Source organism: Suncus etruscus, chromosome 10 (assembly GCF_024139225.1).
Source record: "Suncus etruscus isolate mSunEtr1 chromosome 10, mSunEtr1.pri.cur, whole genome shotgun sequence".
NCBI classification, from domain to species: Eukaryota; Metazoa; Chordata; class Mammalia; order Eulipotyphla; family Soricidae; genus Suncus; species Suncus etruscus.
The window spans coordinates 79828856-79846140 of NC_064857.1; the positions used below are offsets into that span (position 1 = coordinate 79828856).

The following is a 17285-nucleotide window of genomic DNA, read 5'->3' on the forward strand; positions in this document are numbered from 1 at the left end:
ACCTCCATCTATAATCTGAAGGCCTTGAGGCTCATTCCCAGAGTCTGCTCCTTGCATGCACTCTAAGCATAAATATCCAACTGATTCCTGGCCTGGTCAGTGGGTTGGGAAGCTCTTTGTTTTTGGTTCCAATGTGAGAATTGTATGATTTCCCGCCAGGTGTCTGGTTCTGGCAGTGTGTGGCTCTCAGTAATGTGGAGAAATAGTTGAGTTTCTAAGTGAGTGGATACTTGCTGAGGCCACCAGCGAGAGTGTGGATGAGTAATATACAATAGGACATTGAAGTGAGCCAGAGACAGCCACAAAAAAGAAAAAGAGCAGGTGGGGGGGGGCGAGAGTGGAGGTGGGGTGGGGTGGAAGAAATCAGCTATGAATGTGCAATTAAGGCAGTTCCATGAGGTCTGAAGTCCCTCTGTTGGGGACTGTGGGTCTGTCACACTAATGGTACGTAACATGGAAATTGGCTTCTCTTTGAGGAGAATCCTTGAATACAGTACAAGAGTCTCTTGGGAGATGGTGTTCCACAGATGGTGCTGGGAGAAGGGACTCCATGTGGGGTGAGGACATGGTGGTTGTTGTGTATTGGTGCCTCTGAGCACAGGGAGCACAGTTGTCCCTGAATCCACCCTGACACCTGACACCTGCTGCTTAAACATTCATTTGAACAAATGGCTCTGAGCATGTTTTATGAATCAGCCTTGTTAAGCAGGATGTTGAAAGTACAGATAATTTAGTTCCCATATTCTGCCTTCCCCTTGTAGGGGTTTCTGGGGAGCTGTGTGGAGTTCCTATGTCAGACCACACCAGTTATTTTCTTGGTTTACCCAGGGCCAGGCATCCAAGGCCTTGTGCTGGGACCCATGGGGCTTTCCAGCTTGAAGATCTCTGTGAAGAAAATGAAGGCATTTTAGTTCAGGGGTAGGGAGGATTCTTGAGGGTTCTTGGAATCCTGGGGTGTGGTCAATGGTAGCTTGCCTGCTTTGCATGCAAGAGACCTTGAGTTTGAACCCTGTCACTGAAAAGCTGCCTGTCTGGTTTTAGGTTCACTGCGGCAAGTGCTCTGATAGCAAACCTGAGCCAGGAACTGCATCTTCTCACAGCACGAACACAGGGCGGGTGATGGCCCGACAGTATCACACCCTGAACGCTGTGTACTGGTTGCTTCACCTTCCAGCTTAGTGCTTAGTGGTTCAGCCCAATTCCAAGAAGGGGCTTATCCACATGGATTTTCTGTCCTTTGAGGAAAACAGGATAAATAGGCATCAGGTAGCTTGGGAGTGAAAACAGGACTCGTTACTATTTAGTGCATTAGCACTCTCAGTGTTACTTGCTCAAGTTCAACCTAATGAGTCCCAAAGAATCAGAAGTTGGAGAGCTTTTCCTTTGTGCTCGGGCTGCCTAATGCAGTGGGTTGAGCAAAGCTTGAGTGGGTTGAAAAAGTCACTCCTGTATATCCACAGTGAATTATCTTGGTGGCAGAGAAAGTAAAAGTGTGTGTGAGGGACACTGTGGATATTGATTTTAAGGAGTTGGAACCACACCTGTTGGTGCTTGGGCCCTCCCAAGTGCAGTGCCGGGAATCAAACCCAGGCCTCCTGCTTTCCACATCTCATGGCCCCTTTCATGAGTCTGATGTGGAGGTGTAGGGAAATGAATTGTCATTCTTGGCTTGGAGTTAGGAGACCTAGGCTGGATTCTACAGTTTCATTGGGACACTGGGCAGATTTTGGAACTTGCAGAGGCTGCAACATCCCTGTCCTGAGTTTGTTGTATTACTCTGCATTTTGTGTTTGTGGTATCCGCAATGGAACCTCAGCCACATGCTGGGCAAGTGTGATCCTTCACTTTGCTGGAAATGGAATACTCCTTGCCCTGTCTTCTAGGAGGTGTGGTAAAGCTCACAGGAGATGATTCAAAAATGAAATTAGGAGGTACTAACATCTTTGGAAGCATTGTATGGATCTGGTGACAAGTCCCCAGAGGGAGGGATGTAAAGACTTAGCAGGGGAACCAGCAGGTGCTGGCAGATCCTCTGCCTTTTCTTTATGCTTTGGTGCACAGGCTTCTGAGAGACAAGGTCACGGTCCCTGAGCTCTCTCTGTGTCTCTCTATGACCTAGTTGCACATCACTGGCACTGGACAGAAAGTCACTGTTTGCATAATGCTCTTGCTTAGATCTCCTCACTTCCTTTTTCATTTTCCTTATTCCTTTATCTTCCTTATTTCCATTCTTCCTCCAACTCTCTTCCTTTAAAAAAAAATTGGGGGCCTCATTCAGCAGTGCTCAGGGGATTATGAGGTGATCAGGAATTGAACCCAACCATTTCCCTGAGCCATCTTTCCTCTTTCTCACTCTCTCCTACCAAGGCAACTCCTAGTTATCCAATAGTCCAAGCCCCACACTTGCAGGGGCTGCCTCAGCCCCGATCGGCTGGATTCTCATTCAGATCTTCCCTCAGTTGATCTCACAGCTGTGCTTCCCATGAACTCTTTTCTAGTTAATGAGATCATCTAGGAGACTTCAGTCATTGGCAGTGGTTATCCCCAGACATTCTTGCATTCCATCCACGATCACAATTTTCAGTCCCACTTGAGCTCAGCAAGTGGCCTCTGATCATTCCTCAGCCAGGCCCACTCTGATGTAGTGGATGCTGACAACTGGTATTTTCACTTGGGGCTAGAGTTCTTGGGGGAGAAGAGTGTGCTGGGGCAAGAAGTTTGGGCTTCAGGTACAAAGGCCTGTCTATCTTTCATCCCAGGAAGAGTCAGTTGTCTGGAGGGTTGCAGACTTCCTCCATTGTACAATCACTACAGCCCCCTCCAGAGGTTCTTCTCTTACCTTGCATTTGGAGGTGGGAGCAAAGCATTGCAAGTGGCTTTATTTATTTATTTATTTATTATTTATTTATTTATTTATTTATTTATTTATTTATTTTTGTGGTTTTTGGGTCACACCCAGCAGTGCTCAGGGATTATTCCTGGCTCCAGGCTCAGAAATTGCTCCTGGCAGGCACGGGGGACCATATGGGATGCTGGGATCTGAACCAATGACTTCCTGCATGAAAGGTAAACGCCTTACCTCCATGCTATCTCTCCGGCCCCGCAAGTGGCTTTATGAATAGAAATGCTGCACTGCTCTGTCTCATCTTGGATGCTTCATTCTACTGACTTGTACCCTACTCCGCCATAGGTGAATGCCGAGAGTAGTGTCACTGGCCCTGGCTGCTTGGAGTACATACCCACTTCTCAGGAACTAGCTTTTGCTTATGGATCAGGATGGGGAGACGCATCCTGGGCAGGATTTCAGCCCTGTCCTCCCATACATAGCCTGCTCTACACAGTCTCTGTGACTGAGTATCTCAACACACATCTTCCACCCTAGGGACTGCAAGGGACTGTGTTTCTTCCCGATATTCCCCATGTGGTCATTGGATTATGTGGGGTCTCTGCAGAGGGCCTGGGACCCCAGAAATATAGAGACAGTGGGAGAGTGCTGCCAGTCCAGGATCTCCACATGGCGGTTTTGTTGGCGTGGAAAGCATTTGTCAGGCCACAGGCTTTGTTTGGAACCTGGAACTGAGGAGCCCCATTCAGCAAAGAGCTTGCTGGTATTTCCACACCCACCATGTACAGGCCCACTTGTGTGTTTGCTGAAAGTTCCTCTGTCACCTAGTGGGTGCTGCTCTTTCCATTCAAGGCCTTTTTGCTTAAAATTTTAGGTGACCCTAGTTAGGAAGCTTTATAAAAATAGGTATGTAGATCTGTTGATAATACTCATATATTTATTTTATTTTATTTTATTTACTTATTTTGTTTTTTGGGTCATACCCAGCAGTGCTCATGGGTTACTCCTGGCTCTGTACTCAGAAATCGCTCCTGCCAGGCTCGGGGGACCATATGGGATGCCTGGATTCAAACTACCATTTGTCTTGGATCGGCTTTGTGCAAGGCAAATGCCCTACTGCTGTGCTGTCTCTCTAGTCCCATCATACATTTATTTTGAAACATATTTTGGGTGGACTTGGTGCTGGGAGATACTTTCAAACTTTCTGCTTAGGGATCACTCTCGGCAGCACTTAGGGGTTATGTGGTATTGGGGATTGAACCCAAGCATGTTCTCAGCTTCTTGATTTCTCCCTCTCTCCACTCTCTGTTCTAAAGAGAATTTCAAGATTTGTCACATCCCTACTTACCATTATGTGACCCTTTATGCTCTCTCATGACCCACATTTAAGAAGCCAGGATTGTGTCTAAGGCATTTGTATAGAAGAATTGAGGTTCCTTAATGTAAACCATGCACTCGAGCCCTGTGATCCAACCACCCCCAACTTGTAGACACCTGTCCAACATTCTTTTTTTTTTGTGGGTTTTTTTTTGGGGGGGTCACACCAGCATGGCTCAGGGGATACTCCTGGCTCCATGCTCAGAAATTGCTCCTGGCAGGCACGGGGGACAGATTCAAACTGATGACCTTCTGCATGAAAGGCAAACGCCTTACCTCCATGCTATCTCTCCGGCCCCCTGTCCAACATTCTAACTTTAAAATCTCATGAACTTGGGGCCGGGCGGTGACGCTAAAGGTAAGGTGCCTGCCTTGCCTGCGCTAGCCTTGGACGGACTGCGGTTCGATCCCCCCGTGTCCGATATGGTCCCCCAAGCCAGGAGCAACTTCTGAGCGCATAGCCAGGAGTAACCCCTGAGCGTCAAATGGGTGTGGCCCAAAAACCAAAAAAAAAAAAGAAGAATTTTGTGAACTCTTTTGTTGACTTAATGTTTTCAAGCCCCCTAGTAGGATCAAACGTTCTGGTTTAGGTTCAGGAAGCTGCAGAGAACTGCCTCTCATGGTTGAGGCCTTAGGTCTGACCTGGGCACTGTGACCCCTCAATGCCCCGAGTACGGGACCCCACAACATTTTCATAAACAGTAAGAATAAATAAATTTTTCAGCTAGAGGGGACCTGGGGCTGTGGCATGCAGAAGGCCATGAGTTTTCTGTGTAGCACCTCTGCTTTTCTCTAAGCACCTGTCTGGACTCTGCTCTTGTGGTCATACTGAGTCCTCCCATGTACTTTAGTGACAGTAGTGAAGGGAAGAAAAGGAAGATGCTGCAGACATAACAATGTAGTTGGGTGTTCCTCCTCTGCCCCCTCTCACAGGCCCCTGAGTCACTTGTAGACAGGTAAACGGGGACCCCAGTGGGCTGCAAACTTGATGTAGCTTAACCTGTCACAGTGTCAGTTTTGTTCAGGGCAGTTAACCCCTTTAACCTGGGTTAACCCCTTTGTTCAGTTAACCCCCTTAACCTATCACTGTATCAGTTTTGTTCAGGGCAGTGGAGGAGGCATTGGGCCCAGGCTCCTGTCCTTGCAACTCAAATCAGATCGTGCGGTGTGGGTGGTGGGTTACCCAGGTCTGAAGTTGGAAGGGAGCAGAACAGGGCTGCTGGGTGGATAACCCTCCTCCCCTCTCATTATTGTTCTCCGATGAGACCAGCCCTCCATTCCAAAATCCTTCTGGGTTTGAAGGTGCCCTTCACCCCACTTATCTTCGTTCTCTCCCTAAAATCTCCATCTTCCCTGGTTTGCCACATGGGGGTTCAGATCAGCACTTCTGTTCCGTCGCTAGCCAGCAGAACAGAATTTCAGGGTGAAGCATTCTGGGATAGATCTCTCAGACATAGCCTGTTATCAGGCCAGGAGGGGAGCTTGCCACCATCTCCCCACAGATCTGTGACTCTATGACAGCACATTTGTTTGCTGTGAACACTACATAAGACACTGGAAGAGCGATTGCCTTCCTGTGGGCAGACCGAGGCATTGATAAAGATTCTTCTGGGCACTGAATGGGACTCGGAGGTGCTGTCAGGAGGTCTGTAGCTCACAGAGATTTGTGTCAGACACCCTTTCACTTCCTCACTCTCAAGTCAAGACCATTTCACAGCTGGCCCATGGAGAATGTATGTGTTGCCTTGGGAACACATTTCCCCTGGGGCCTAGAATTCTCAATACCATTAACCATGCCTGTTTATGCATATGTGCCCAGATCCAACATTCCTACTCTAGCGTATGCCTGAACCGTTTCTGCTCCCTTCTGTATGGTGACATAGCAAAGATGGTAGGGGAGGAGGCCTGGAAGCAGCTCCATAATATATTAGGCATGCTTTGTCAGCCAGGGTTCAATCTCTGTCATCACGTATGGTTCCCAAATCCCACCAGGAGTGATCTCTGAGCACAAAGCCGGGAATAAGTCTGGAGCATCAATGTGTGGCTCCCAAACAAAAGAAAACAACAACAAAGATCACCAGAATTTTATTTATTTATTTATTTATTTTTTTTGTTTTTGGGTCACACCTGGCAGTGCTCAGAGGTTACTCCTGGCTCCACGCTCAGAAATCACTCCTGGCAGGCTCGGGGGACCATATGGGATGCCGGAATTCGAACCACCGACCTTCTGCATGAAAGGCAAATGCCTTACCTCCATGCTATCTCTCCGGCCTCATCACCAGAATTTTAAATGAAGGCCCCTGTTACTACCTCCTTGATCTGGTAGTTCCAGTTTCAGCCTACCGTTTCTGTTTTCATGTCATATTCTGCTGGAGCACATCCTGGCAGCTCAGATGTCCTTTCGCCATAAGTCACACTTACCCCCTTTACTGGCTCCAGCTGGCTCCAGCTGGGACCAATGAGATGTGAATGTGCTTATCTTTGGGACTTGGGAGGAGAGCACATGCACAAATACCCATCAGTTCACTCTGGCTGAACCAGATTCCCCCTCAACATTACAATGAAACAGTGTTGAGTGGCTGGTTTTATTCAGGGGCCTGCTGTTTATTCTGGATGAATAGAGTGATTCTGCAGTGCTTCCAGACATGATACACTTCCTTTCTCATCTACTTTCTTTCTCATCTGTTTGCCTTTGGAGGGGTCTGGTGCTTACTCTGTTAACCACCTCTGTAGGGCAGTCAATGGCCCGGTTGCCCAAAAAAATAGGCTCCCAGACTTGCTGCTTCATCAGCTCCCAGCATGTAGGTTGGATGTGAGTTAGTTACAGCATAATGGTGATGGACAGGGTCAGGTATCAGAACGAGCTGAGTTTTTCCTCTAAAGCGAATGACATCGTTTTATGAAAGGACATAATTTTATGAACACATAACTAACAAATAACAAAAAAATGGGATATGACAGCCAGCACCAGAAATATTTAGATGAACCTGCCTTTTGGTCCATTGGACTTTTATCTGAATTCTGGAAGCATTTAGTTTTGATATGATTTTGCTACTTAATTTTACGTTTATTACATTACCGAATGGAGTTGGTGTCCCTGTTCTAGTCCATCCATCCTTTTCCCACCAAGGACGCAGAGTGAATTTGTGTTGTCCCAATCTGTATGCATTGAATTACCATGCAACCTCCCAGCATTCAGATTAGCTGTGTTTTGAGCCACTTAGAAGAATAAGGAAGAGACCTGGTTTGGGCCTCATCTAATTGGCCAGAAACTCCAGAGTTGTCAGCTGTTCCTCTACTCTGGACAAGCAGGATGATTATGTTTAATTTCCTTTGGCTATTAGTTACAAGAAGAACATATGGGGGATAGGAAAGGTTATTGGGGGCCAAGTAGCCTTAGTGGAAACATGTCCACTGGGTTAGCAGGAAGCCCCACTCTTAATACCTGAGGAACGTATTAACTCAGATTGAGACATAGCAGCCATGTTCCCATGATGCTCAATAACACAGCTCTGTTGGGATTATTTGGTTGTGTCCTTGATCTCCTGGGGGATTTCACGGTTGCATTGACTCCTGGGACCCACGTGGGAATAACGGAGCCTTGTTAAATGCCAGAGACTGTGCCAGGTGATGTTATGTCACTTCCAACAGCATTGATCTGGATGCAGACATCACCCACCACTTTATAGCTAGGGCAGTGGAGTTCCTTCCCAGACCTGGGTATTCACCTCCATAAAGTGGATGAATCTACAACCCCTGGACTCCAGGTGCAATTGTAAATGAGGCCATGGAAGGAGGAGAGGTCTGCTTGGTTGGGGTAAAAAGCCTTATCTTGGTGCCCAAATCCCAATGCAGCCAGAAAATGGAATGTGTGCTGCCTGCAGGGTCAGGCCAGTAGGTGGGGTGAGTGGCTCTGCCCCTTTATGCCAGGCCCTGCCAGGTCTACACTGCTAGGCAAACCCATGGCAGTGAAAGTGTTGATTTTATCTCCCAGGTTCTCTGTAGCCTCTCTATGAGGAATCATGTTGCTATTAGGCTCAGTGAGGACTAGTACACAGCTACCATCATTGACAGTTTGGATCCATGTTTGTCTTCTAACCTCAGTGGAAAACTGAGCTGTGACTCTCTCCACATTTATTTTATAAGGGACATAAGTGTTTGGGGCTTGGGAGGAGCATGCTCTCTCTGCACATGGTTCTTGGCATATCCAACTGTCCCTTTGTTGGGACTGACTGGGGGGCCTCTGGGCAAGGCTGAGAGAGGAAGGAAGCTGCTTGCTTACCTGGATTGGGTAGGGTGCTTCCTGCCCAAGGACATGCCTGAGATTCAGCTTTTTTTTTTTTTTTTGGTTTTTGGCCACATCCACAGACACTCAGTGGTTACTCCTGGCTATGGGCTCAGAAATCGCTGGGGGATCGAACTGTGGTCTGTCCTAGGTTAGCCGCATGCAAGGCAAATGCCCTACTGCTGCACCACTGCTCCAGCCCCCTGAGATCCAGATTTCTCCACTCCACTTCAGAAACCCACAGTCTGTCCTTCTGGTCGCTTGTGTGTTTGTGACTTTGGCCTGTATTTGTGTTGGATCTTTGGTCTTCTGTGGTGAAGTAGAGTGACTTCTATGGAGCTTGCAGGGTAGACACTGATTAGCAGGATCTGGAGTCTTCTCCAGACTTCTAGAACATCCTGAGCAAATGCTGTTAGGCTACAGAGCAGAGATCTGAGAGGGGGTTGGTGTGATGCAGACTGTGTCCCCCTTGCCCTTTGTCCCCTAAATATAAGTAGAACCACTGTGACATATCTAGCCATGCTCGGGGTTTGGCTGGGAGGATCACTGCTTGTCTAGGGTCCTTGACTGCTGGCCTGCAAACTATGCTGCGTTTTAATAGGGCCTTGGTCTGATTCTTCTCTCCTAAACTACTAAGTGGCTATGCAGGCATTTGAGCATCTATCTGAGTCAATACTAGAACCTGTGCATAAAACACATGCTTTCTGGGATCTGAACTACTGCAGAAAGCTGATGTTTTTCCAGGCAGTGGGGCTTAGAGTGTGAGTCGATGTCTTGTCTCTACCCAGGCTCAATCATTCACTGTATGTTTGAGCCAGTGGCTGGGGTCAGCTTCTCCACCCTGAGGTGCTGCAGATGACCCTGCTCATCTTACCTCAGCTTCAGAATTCAGTTGAAGTGATGAAAACGCTGAGAATTATGGGTATCAGACCACAGTGGTGGCCAAGTGGAAAACCCTAATGGTGGTTGTGTCTATGGGCTGCTCACTGCCCCTGGCCCACTGTGGCTCGAGCTCTGGATGCTACTTTTCACTCTGTGGCTGCATGCTCAGCACTTGGGAAGCTGAAAAAAAAAGGAAGAGTATTTGGGCTCCAGCTCTGGAGATTTGATCTTCATTATTCACCTGAGGGACATAGGCCTTGATTTTCCTCTTTTTAGAAGATCTAGCACTAATTCTAGTGGGCCAGTATCGACAGTCAGATCACTCGGGGTTTCGAGCTGAAGTCAGCTAGATCTGGAGTTAATGCTAAGGGACTCTTGGACTGCGACAGGAAGGTCTGCAGAGGGTCATGGAAACATGGTTCCTAATGCCTATCATGGTCCCAACCCCAGTCCTGGGTGCTGCACCAGCATCCGATAGGAAACTCCTATTAGAATAATTCCCCCTCAGCAGTGTTGTCACTGCCACCCCTGCCCAGTCCCCACACTTCTCATCTACTCTGCACTCCCTTAACTCTTAGCGTGCTTCATTTCAGGAGGGATGACTTTTTTTTTTTCTTTTTTTGGTTTTTGGGTCACACCCGGCAGCACTCAGGAGTTCTCCTGGCTTTATGCTCAGAAATCGCTCCTGGCAGGCTCAGGGAGACCATATGGGATGCCGGAATTTGAACCACTGTCCTTCTACATGCAAGTCAAGTGCCTTACCTCCATGCTGTCTCTCTGGCCCCGAGGGGTGACTTTTCACCCTCTCACAGCAGCTAGAGGAATGAGTTTCTGCCCTGGCCCTCCTTGCCTGCTGTAAGATTCTTTTTTTTTTGGGGGGGGGGGGCCCACACCCAGCGGTGCTCAGGGATTACTCCTGGCTGTCTGCTCAGAAATAGCTCCTGACAGGCACGGGGGACCATATGGGACACCGGGATTTGAACCAACCACCTTTGGTCCTGGATCGGCTGCTTGCAAGGCAAACGCCGCTGTGCTATCTCTTCGGGCCCTGCTGTAAGATTCTTCCCCAGGTTTTAGAGTCCCAAGATTCCCATGTGGTGACTGGTGTGATGGGGTGACCCATGATGTGTTTACCTTTTCTTTATCTCAGGGGTTACTCCTGGTTGTGCACTCAGAAATTATTCCTGGCAGGCTTGGGTGACCATATGGGATGCGGGGATCAAATCTGGGTCAGCTGCTTGCAAGGCAAATGGTCTACCCATTGTGCTATCACTCCACTCCCTCTGTTTGCCTTTATTATGGCCTCTAAGGACAGTGCAGGAGCTCGGGGCTTAGAATCAACAGGCTGGAGTTTCATGTGCCACTAATGGCTAGGGAAAGGCTTCCCTGCCCATAGTCTGGGGCACCCTGCCAGCCAGTGCCCCATTGAGTCACATGCTCTGTTGCTGTAGGAGCCCACCTGCGTAGGAGCGAGTTGTGAAGGCAGCGGCTACCAGCAGCCAGCAGGGCAGCTGTGTAGGGTGTGAGGAGTCAAAGAGCAAAACTGCCTTTCCTGCTGGTACCCAGGAGGGGTTTTCCTCTGCTGGCTGCCTTGGGCCTGTCATCTCTGCATAATGGGATCACTTTCCAGAGGGATAGTTATGGGCAGAATAGCTACCCCTGGACCACTTACTCATTGCTCATCCTGTGGTGGGTAAATGGCTCAGCTCTGCAGCTCCTTGGTCCTTACAGTGAAGAAGCCATAGTCAGAAGAGGGTGAGGAGGCCTGACCTTGTCTCCTCCACCAGTGCAGGGTTTTTGATGCTCTGATTTAAACAAAAACCACCAGCATCCATGAATGCCTTCATTAGGCAGACAGGAGAAGTGTATGCTAGTCTCTGCATGGATGGACACACCCAGCCCACACTTCACACACTCATGACTCAGGTGTGTTGTTCATCAGACACGCATGGTCCAGGTCTCTGCAGATGGGCTTGTGTGCTCTGCCTCGAAGTCTCAAGTTCTCTCCCTCAGGCAGGTGTTTTATCCGCACCCTTAAAGTCAAGAGGAAGCCACCTGCTTCCTTCTGTCACCCTTCTTCTCACGCCTCCCCCCACAGTTTCTGTTTCTCTTGGAAAACAGTTACATCATTCCTGAGAGAGCATTTTGATGGACATTATCTACCCAACAAGATGCAATTTTTTCCTCATGGTCATGAGCTAGATTGTGCCTGAGTACCTGGTGCCAATCCCTGTGTGGCTTTGGTATGTCAGGCGCCCCATGGGTACACATTGTCTTTGCTGATTCTCAGACTCAGCACTTACTGAGGGAGACCTGCTGCCTGGGACAGATGCCCAGTCGTGTGTTTGGGAGCTTGTGATGGGAAGGTGAAGCTGACAGGAGGCAAACCATCCTGACAAGGTCGGTTAGTCACACGCTCATTCATGGCAGGAACTCAGAGCAGGGCCTAGAGCAGGAAGTGCCTATGGAGAGATGGGCCAGAACTTAGATGTGTCTTGTGTACAGGTGAAGGAAGGATACCTGGACTGTGGGGTGGAACCAGAATGTACAGCTTATTGTCATGAAGCATACCTGGAGGTGGGGAGAAAGACAGAAAGAAAGAATCCAGAAACAGCAACACCCAACTCGAGAGAGACCTGGCTTCCCTATCGTTTGCACCTCCAGGAATAGCCCCTAAGCTCTGCACTGTGGCCACCTAAGCCCTACTCAGCCTAAGTGCAGAATGTTGGTTCTGACCCATGATCCAGCTCTGTGCTAGTATGGAGGCTCAGGAAGTGTGGGCTGGTCTCTGTGTAGAGTAACCAAGAGTCAGCATCTCTTAGTGTCCTCTACCCTATGTCTTCAGACTGTGGTAGGTTCTGTGGTGTGGGGGCCCAAAGAACCCAATTTTCTGTACTCAGGAATTATTCCTGGTGGATTCAGGGGACCCTATAGGATGTTGAGGAGTGAACTGGGTTCGTCGGCCACAAAGGAAACACCCTATCTGCTGTGCTATCACTCTGACCCAGATATCAGACTTCTAGACAGAGACAAGGAGGGTGATGCCAGGAGAATCCTGGAAGACGTTAGATTCTGTGGTTTAGAGCATCAGACCAGGATCCTCCAGACTGCCCGTGACATGCATGCCCAAAGATTTCTGGCCCTGCCACCTCTCACTGAGCAGGTTTGAGTTGAATACTGATTTGGTGTGCTTGAGGCTCCCAGGACATTGAGTCATGCAGGCTTGCTTGGGGTCCCTGCTCCTACGGGCTGGGCTTTCTCAGCAGGATTTCCTCAGGTTTGGGAGACACACACATCAGGAGAGGCACTGGGGAAGGTTGAGTGAGATTTTGGGGGTGTGTTCATGGCTTAAAGAAAGCTCCAATCAATAGCAGTTGCTGACAACTTAAGAAAAGTGATCGATAAGTTTTTGATTTTTTTCACTAGGAAAGAAAGAGCTTTGGACAAAAACCCTGTCCCCGGGCAGCCATCCTACAGGAGATTCCAGGCTTGTAGACTTGCTGGACAGCCTTTACATGAGGATGTGCCCACATGTATGGAGCAACTAGATGTGCCCCTCTTGTACCCCTGTTTTTTTTCTGTCTGTGGCTGGGGGACAGGGGGTTGTAGGACTAGGTGTGGACTCCTCTAGTTTCACCCAACTCTCAGGTGTGGGAAGATCCCTTCCACTCCCAGTCCTTGAATTCTCTGAGATGAAGTTGGTGATGGAGGCATGAAACGAGAGGAGGGAAATGACAGTGAGAAGACCCAGAGCATGTCCTTTTGGTTCCTCAGGGAGCATCGTGGGTCAAAAACAGGAAAGATCCAGCATCCTGCAGGTGTCCACCTCTCCCAGCTGTCTAAGTCTCTCCCACTTTTGTCTTGCAGCACACCCGGGTCTGGGTCCCTGACCCTGAGGAAGTGTGGCGCTCAGCCGAGTTAACCAAGGACTATCAGGAGGGAGACAAAAGCCTCCAGCTCAGACTGGAAGATGGAACGGTGAGTGTGGCTGCAGGGCGGGAGGTTGGCCCTGGGATTTGCCTTGGGGACACTAGAGGGTCAGCAGTGCTCCCAATAATAAATAATAATAAACAATAAATCAACAATAAACAATAAATAATAAACAATAAATGTTTCCCCCCCCCCTCTGGTCTTCGCACCATTGTGTAGTAGAGTAGCTACTGGCATCAAGATGATTTTCTTTTTTTTTGGTTTTTGGGTTTTGGGTTTTGGGTCATACCCGGTGCCGCTCGGGGGTTACTCCAGACTCTACGCTCAGAAATCACTCCTGACAGGCTCAGGGGACCATATGAGATGTTGGGATTTGAACCACCGACCTGCATGCAAGGCAAACGCCTTATCTCCATGCTATCTCTCCGGCCTCACGAATGACTTTCTTGCTTTAGATCTGTTATGTTTGCAACCGCATGTAAAAAAATGGAAGGGCAAGAATAGTGTTGTGAAGCGTCTGTCTCTGTTCTGTGGTTGTGATGAACTGTTCTGGAACCACAGTAAGAACATGTGGAGTGGCAAGAAGTTGGACTTTTGGCTCTACTGGTACTTAGTGTTCTATTCTGTTTGAATTTTTTTCTCAACTAACAGCCAAGGGGGCATGCACTGCCTGTCACAACTGCAGTGATAGTGATGGGGGTGGGGGGAGGCTCTTAAAAACAGGCACTTTTAAAAGGAAGTAAGGATGGATATACTAGCTGGTCTGTCCTTCTGTTCTAGTGTCATTACTACTGGTTCTCCCTCACATTTCAAAGCAGTGTCTGTCACTGACACGCGCATAGTCTATTTCCTTGAGCCTTTGAGGCCCTTAGATTTCTGATTCCTGCTTCAGGAACAGCCATATTCCCTGCAAATGTTTGACATGGCAGCGGCATTAGAATCAAATTCCTTAGAAGGAAAAAAATGGTTCTTAAGTTCTCCTCCCCTTTCTCCCTCTGGATTTCTACACACAATAAGGAATCTGTAGTTGTAAATGCTGAGTTTGCAGCTCCTAAGTCTTTTCTGCTGTTCTGGACATTTTTATTTATTTATTTATTTATTTTTGCTCCTTATCAATTTTACTGTAACCAATACCACTCGCTTATTGATAGATCATGTTTTTCCCGAAATTGTGTATGTCTTGCCCTCTCGAAGATTGGGGGTGGGGGTTGGGGATGTTTTGAGATTGGATGTAGTGCTAGCTTTGCAGTTTGGTTGGAGCACTTCTGGCTCAGCTTAGGTCCTGGCTTTCTAATCAGGAAAATGAGGGGCTGGAGAGAATGCAGTGGGTAAGGATCTTACCTGGCATGCGGTCAACTTGGGTTCAATCCCTGACACCACATATGGTGCCCTTAGCACTTCCAGGAGTGATCCCTGAGAAGAGAGGGGTAAGTCCTGAGCACTTCCAGGAGCACTCCTTCAGCCCCCAAACAAAAAATGGCAGGGCCAGATGCGTGTACTGTTGTGCAACCAGCTGGTTTCTGCTTGCTTAGGTGTATGAGGGCTTGGGAGAGACAGTGCCAGGCTCCTCAGACCAGGCTCCATATCTGGTCCAAGTCCCAGTGATAACCCCCTGCCGGTGGGTGAGAAGGGGCCATCAGCTCCAGAATTGAAGCCTCCCATTGAAGTCCCCGTGTGTCTCTCCTTTGGGACATTTTGATCTGCATCAACATGAGACTTGTTTGTTGGTCTCTGTGGAGAATATTTGATAGACATAAAAAAGAGCTTTTCAAAGAAAGAGCCTTCATATTAAAAAGGAAATGAAAGAAAGACCCAGCCCTGGACTCTGTACAAAGGAGAGAAGTCACCAGCATGGATGAAGACTTCTGTTTCATGGGTGTGCCAGCCCCACAGACTTTAGTGACAGTCTTAGATAAATGGAGTCCTGTTAGATATTTTATTCTGGATTTTAAAAATTCAGCAGAAAACGGCATGTCCCTCCCTGACTGTAAATACAGGTCTCTGTCATGGTTCACTGAAGCTATTTATAGCTTCTGAGTCGATATCTGTGCTCTGCTATTAGGTTCTCTTTTGAGACCAATGGAGTGCATATGTTCAGGAAACATCCTGCTCTGCAGAAAGGGTCGGTCTAAGTATTCCAGGGTGCTTAAACTGCCTTGGCCCACCTTCCCCTTTTAAGAAGAAAAGTACTCAGTGCTCCTGGAAATTTACTTTCTTTGAGTAAAAAACAGACAGTGAACCTCCCAATAATACCTGAGGTCCCCCACATATTCATGAATGCCCTCATATTGGTGGTGGTGCTACATCCGGAAACATGGGGCAGCCCCTTCCTCATGAATTTATTCAGCTTCTTTGACAATTGGTGAAACTAGTGCTTGTCATCTCCCTCTCCTGAGTCAACAGCTGAGGTGAGGGGCTATGGCAAAGCTCAGTGGAAAAAGTGCCTGCTAGTTGCTTGGGGCTATGAGTTCTGCTCCCAGTACCTACCCACAGGCACGAAGCATAGTTTTGGCTGCTGTGTGCCATAATAAGAATTGTTCAGTCTCCAGTGCCTGCAGCCAGCCAATCAAAGACAATGCAGCTGAAAAGTATATGTGGCCTCTGGCCACCAAAACAGCAACAATAGAAAAGGGGAGGTGCTTTAAAATAGTAATAACAATTGAGAAGATTAAAAAAAAAAAAACAGATCAAGTAGCAGAGTTGTCCCCCTTGTTGTTGTATCTATTCTTTTTTTTTTTTTGACTTTTGTATCATACCCAGCAGCACTCAAGGGTTACTCCTGGCTCTATGCTCAGAAATCACTTCTGGCATGCTCGGGGGACCATATGGGATGCCAGGATTCTGCATGCAAGGCAAACACACTACCTCCATGCTATCTTTCCGACCCCTGTTGTACCTATTCTTGATCCTTCTTCTGTGACCTGTGTTCTGTGCCCAATATTGTGTGGATTTTTATGACTTCAGACAACTCTTTGGATGTTAAGATTATACTTTGAAGCAGTGGAGAATCACTGTCCTGTCCCACTGTAGTTTGTAATGCTTGTTTTTATTACTTATTTTTTTAAATTTTATATTAGTGAAAGCATTGTGATTTACGAAGTCCTTCATAGTTGGATTTCAGATATACAGTGAACTAGTGCCATTCCCACCACCAGTATCAACCGGGCCCGGAGAGATAGCACAGCGGTGTTTGCCTTGCAAGCAGCCGATCCAGGACCAAAGGTGGTTGGTTCGAATCCCGGTGTCCCATATAGTCCCCTGTGCCTGCCAGGAGCTATTTCTGAGCAGACAGCCAGGAGTAACCCCTGAGCACTGCCGGGTGTGGCCCAAAAAAAACAAAAACAAAAACAAAAACAAAAAAAAAACAGTATCAACCTCCCACTACCAATGTTTCCCACAGTATATCCTATCCCACCACCCTTTACCTGGTGGCCTGCCAGTATAACAGACCCAATTTAGGTTTAGATTGTTATAGTTTAGATCTCTTGCATTTATTGTTGACTCTGGCCTAGATATTTAGTTTTGTCCTTTTTTTCTCCACCAATGCATCTGAGACCACTTAGCCCCCTGTTCCTGGCCCAATCCTTTGTTGTTGTTTTTTCCTTAATTTTATAGAAAAATGCAGAAATATGAGAGTAATTCGTGTCCCAAGGTTTTATGAAAAAGGTGGGAGCTCCTATCTAAAAGATAAAAAAGATAAAAGGGGTTGTTGAATTAAATATTAATTATAAAGTTCTTGGTGGTTCATGTCTGCCTGGCGCCTGATGCCCCTTTAGACAAGCAGGTTGATAAGAAATGACCCACAAGCAGTCAGTAGAACTCAGGAGACAATGAAGCTTTATTTAGGCCCTAACCATGTGCATATCTTACGTGGCTTTCAGTTAACCTTTTAAGCAGCCTCCTCCGGCTGCCCTGCATCTCTCCTGTCTCTTCTCTCTCTCCTGCTTCCTCCTCCTGAGGCTTCTC

At 47.8% G+C, this 17285-nt stretch overlaps 1 protein-coding gene across 1 annotated transcript in view; it reads left to right on the forward strand.

Annotated features, from left to right (window-relative positions):
- Window positions 1–17285, forward strand: part of MYO5B (myosin VB) — a 210357-nt gene that overhangs the window by 81130 nt on the left and 111942 nt on the right. The window contains exon 2 of the mRNA XM_049781585.1: window positions 13257–13367. Within this exon, the coding sequence (XP_049637542.1) occupies window positions 13257–13367 (111 nt within the window). The remainder of the gene's footprint in view (window positions 1–13256; window positions 13368–17285) is intronic.